This window comes from Helianthus annuus, chromosome 11 (assembly GCF_002127325.2).
Source record: "Helianthus annuus cultivar XRQ/B chromosome 11, HanXRQr2.0-SUNRISE, whole genome shotgun sequence".
In the NCBI taxonomy this organism is placed as follows: Eukaryota; Viridiplantae; Streptophyta; class Magnoliopsida; order Asterales; family Asteraceae; genus Helianthus; species Helianthus annuus.
This window is the reverse complement of record NC_035443.2, coordinates 7,828,627-7,832,700: the sequence shown is the minus strand read 5'-3', so window position 1 is coordinate 7,832,700 and position 4,074 is coordinate 7,828,627. Positions and strand designations below refer to the sequence as shown.

Below are 4,074 nucleotides of genomic sequence, written 5' to 3'. Positions count from 1 at the left end.
GGTGGGGTTGTTGGGTTCGTGGGATGGGGACCAGTGGGTTGGGATTACAATATATACAGGCCTTTGGGGGACCTGGGTGGCGGTTAGAGAAGATCCGTTTGAATTTTAAATTTCGAAATTTAAAAAGACCGCCTGACGTGGCGGGTGAGCCAATGAGATTCAGCCAACTAGCATGGCCATACCACCCCATGCCCAGCTTGAAAGCCAAGCCCTAAGGGCCACGCCCAAACCCAAGCCCACCCGGGGTGGTGGCTTGGGCGTTTTCCCCCAACCCACGCCCAAACCCCCGCCCCCTACCCCACGGTCTAATGTGCAAGATTTTAAAATTAAGTACAAAACTTGTCAATTTGAAAGATAAAGGACACCGTAAAAATAAAGGACAAAATTTGAATTCACTCAAAAAAATATCACACCAGTAACTTATAACATCTTCACTGTTTAGCATTTAAAATTTTGTACTTTTTAATTTTTTTATCATCTTCACTGTTTAGCATGTAAAATTTTGTACTTAATAATTTTTATAATCGATCATCATACAGCTTCAAAATATTTATAAAATGTTGTAGATACAAAAATGTAGAAGTAAACACTATAGATTACCAATGTTGAAATATGCTATATTCATGTAAGGATGCTCTTAGAGTCCTTATTTATTAGGCTACTCGATACGGGGACGTCCTGCCCCGTCTTGGACCGTCGCCGGCCCTCACCACCATTTCCAATGGGGTGTAGGCGTCGTGAACGTCCTCCCCAAGACGTTGTTGCCGGGCCACAATCAAACAAAAAAAGCCGTAAACAGCTATTTTTTTTTTAAATTATTCTTTCTTTTCCACTTTATAAATATATATCTTTTATTCCCCATAGCCCATTTTTACCCAAAATCTTTCCAATCTCTTACTTTTTTATACACCACCTTAATTTTTATAAAGTTTTAGGCATGTCTTCTTCTTCATCGCGGTGTTCGTTATCTTCGGGTGAGGGCGATTTATTTTTTGCAAACGCCGTAATGCAGGCAGCACAGCACAGATGGTCATAGAGGAAGAGGAAGAAACGTCGTCACAACCGCGAACTAGGGCAGCCGCCTTAAACCGAGATCGAGAAGGTTATCTCTATTTTTCGGTGAAAATACTATATTTAATTTTTTTAGTGTTAATAATGTATTTAATTTATTTTTTGGTTTTAATATTTAGATGCTCATGATAGTTTAGTTGCCCATTATTTTGCCGACAAACTTGTGTACATTTAAAGAATGCTTTTAGAGTTTCTATTTATAGATCCTTTTGTAGCCTCCTATCCTCATCACTCAAAATAACAATTATAACATTTCTTTCAATACATATGAATTCGAAAAGTATGACATTGTTTCAAAAGCTCGTGGATGTTGAAACAATCCGAGAGACCCAACGAGCACAAGGTCTAGCCACCATTCTTGCCATTGGCACTGCAACTCCTTTCAATTGTGTTAATCAAGCTGATTATGCCGACTATTATTTCCGCGTTACAAATTGCGAGCATATGATTAATCTTAAGGAGAAGTTCAAACGCATATGTAAGCATATATAGATTTTTTAAAAGAAATAGATAGGATTTAAATACATGTTGTAGTTTTGTGAAACATATATGAAAATGGACTTGCCTAAATAATTTAATTGTACTACCTCTGTAAACATGTACTACCTCCGTCCCATTAAATGTGTCTTATTTTGAATTTTCAAAGTCTTTATTTATAAACTTTGACTTTAATTATATATTTTTGTGTTATATAAAACTTGATGAAAATTAACCCGATAAAAACACTTGTAAAACACCCTCAAATCATATAACTTTCATCAAGTATTATCTAACACAAACAAAATTATTTAAGGTCAAAGTTTACAAATAAAGACTTTGAAAGTTCAAAATATTTAAAAAATCTCAGTACATCATGTTGTGTTATTTTACTTTCATCTACATTGTGATATAAATGTGTTGTATTTGTTCTCTTAATATTAAACTTGTAGGTGACAAGACAATGATCAAGAAGCGATTCATGATTCTCTCGGAAGAGTTTCTAAAGGAAAATCCCAACATGTGCGAGTACATGAGTCCGTCTTTGAATACTCGTCAAGACTTGTTAATCACTGCCGTCCCAAAGCTCGGCGAGGAAGCTGCTATCAAAGCCATCAAGGAGTGGGGAGTCTCAAGATCTAAGATCACTCATCTCATCTTTTGCACCACCTCAGGAATCGACATGCCTGGTGCTGACTTGCAACTGACCAAGCTACTTGGTCTTTCCCCTTTGGTTAATCGACTCATGATATACCAACAGGTAGTGGTGTGCATGGATCGGTTCTGGTCAGTTAAAAAAAAACGTTCAGTTTCACTTTTTGTTTTTTTTTAATGGGCCTAAAAATGGGTTCGTTTTCAGTTTTATATTTTGGCTTGTAATATTTGGGCCTAAAAAATGGCTCAAAATATCTTTGAGCATAAAGTTTTTGGCCTATTGATAACCACCTATTAATAAATGAAGCTGGACATAAAAGTTTAGGTAAAAATTAATAAATCTGTAACATAAAACCAATAACAAACATTCAAACATGAAACAAGTTCCATGCAGTTCAGTTTTAGGCTATTAGTTTGGGCCAGTTATTTCGGTTCAATTTTACTAAATTTTAAGTATCGGTTTTGGTTAATCAGTTTTTTCTCGCCCCTATCAACAGGGTTGTTCAGCAGGGGGCACGGCCCTTCGTCTAGCCAAGGACATTGCCGAAAACAACAAGGGTTCACGTGTTCTTGTAGTCTGCTCAGATAGCATGGCTTCAATTTTCTGCGGACCGAATGAGAACCACATTGATTCTTTGGTCGGTCAAGCACTTTTTGGAGATGGAGCGGCTGCAATCATCGTGGGTTCAGACCTGGATTTATCGACTGAACATCCATTGTTTGAGATTGTGGCTGCAAATCAAACAATCATACCGGACACTGAGATGGCTATGAACTTACACTTGAGGGAAGAAGGGCTCACTTTTCACTTGCACAAGGATGTACCCAAGATGATCTCCGAGAATATAGAGAGTGTGTTAAAGCGTGCGGTTTCTCCACTTGGTTTAAGTGACTGGAACTCATTGTTTTGGATAGTTCATCCAGGTGGTAGAGCCATACTCGACAACGTGGAGCTAAAGCTTAAACTCGATAAGGTCAAGTTGAGGGCTAGTAGGCATGTGCTAAGTGAATATGGAAACTTGACTAGTGCATGTGTGTTGTTCATCATCAATGAGATGAGAAACAAATCTGTGGAGGATGGAAAAAGTACGACTGGTGAAGGGTTAGATTGGGGTGTTTTGTTTGGATTTGGCCCGGGTTTGACAATCGAAACGGTTGTTCTTCGTAGCCAACCGGTTACTATTCCTGTTGCCACCATAACAAATGGTGCAAAATAACCATTTAATCATCCAACTTTTGTTGATAAGAAATAGCGGTTGTATAAGAATGTTGTGTGGTATGTTTCATAAAGTAAACTGTCTTGCAAATGGGGTTTGATTAACAAGACTTAAATGATGTACCAACAAGATGCATAATAATTACTAAGTAATGTAACTGGTTTGATTAATGCCATTTAATAGTTTTATTTCTCTCTTATAACTTTCCTTTCTTATTATATATAAAAACTATATATGTGGTTTTGTTTTTTTTTTTTTTCTAACATTCCAATATAAATTTAATCGAAACTGAGTTATACTTGAACGTTCGTTTGTGTTCATTTCTATTCATGTTTATGTTCATTTGTGTTCATGAACGTGTGTTTTTGTCTGGTACCTAAAATTAACGTGTTGCCCAGAATGATCTTTGATCTCTAGATCGCAAATGATAAACGTAACTTTATTGAATACTGAATGTTGAATACAATGGAATTTACATGAACATGAATGAGATCTACAAATGAAAATCTAAAGGCCTATTTATACTAATCTAATGGGTACGAGTGTAGAGACATGTCCCTTCGTGAATAGACATCTCCTTTGAATGAACGGTTGTGATCACATATGAAGAGATGCGTCTTTTCCTTCTTAATCACAGCCACTAATTGAATAGATG

General features: G+C 36.8%; 1 protein-coding gene across 1 annotated transcript; it reads left to right on the top strand.

The window, feature by feature from the left end:
- Window positions 1-1,273: 1,273 nt before the first annotated feature.
- LOC110889411 (chalcone synthase) lies at window positions 1,274-3,668 on the top strand. The gene is made up of 3 exons (XM_022136928.2): window positions 1,274-1,549; window positions 2,001-2,308; window positions 2,700-3,668. The coding sequence occupies exons 1-3, from the start codon at window positions 1,339-1,341 to the stop codon at window positions 3,417-3,419; spliced, it is 1,239 nt and encodes a 412-aa protein (XP_021992620.1). The 5' UTR covers window positions 1,274-1,338; the 3' UTR covers window positions 3,420-3,668.
- Window positions 3,669-4,074: the final 406 nt, after the last annotated feature.

Excerpts from the sequence above, each read along its gene's own strand:
- LOC110889411 (XM_022136928.2), top strand. The coding sequence starts at position 1,339 with ATGAATTCGAAAAGTATGACATTGTTTCAAAAGCTCGTGGATGTTGAA. Across the intron at positions 1,550-2,000 it reads GGAGAAGTTCAAACGCATAT|GTGACAAGACAATGATCAAG; the intron begins GTAAGCATATAT and ends TTAAACTTGTAG. Across the intron at positions 2,309-2,699 it reads GACTCATGATATACCAACAG|GGTTGTTCAGCAGGGGGCAC; the intron begins GTAGTGGTGTGC and ends CCCTATCAACAG.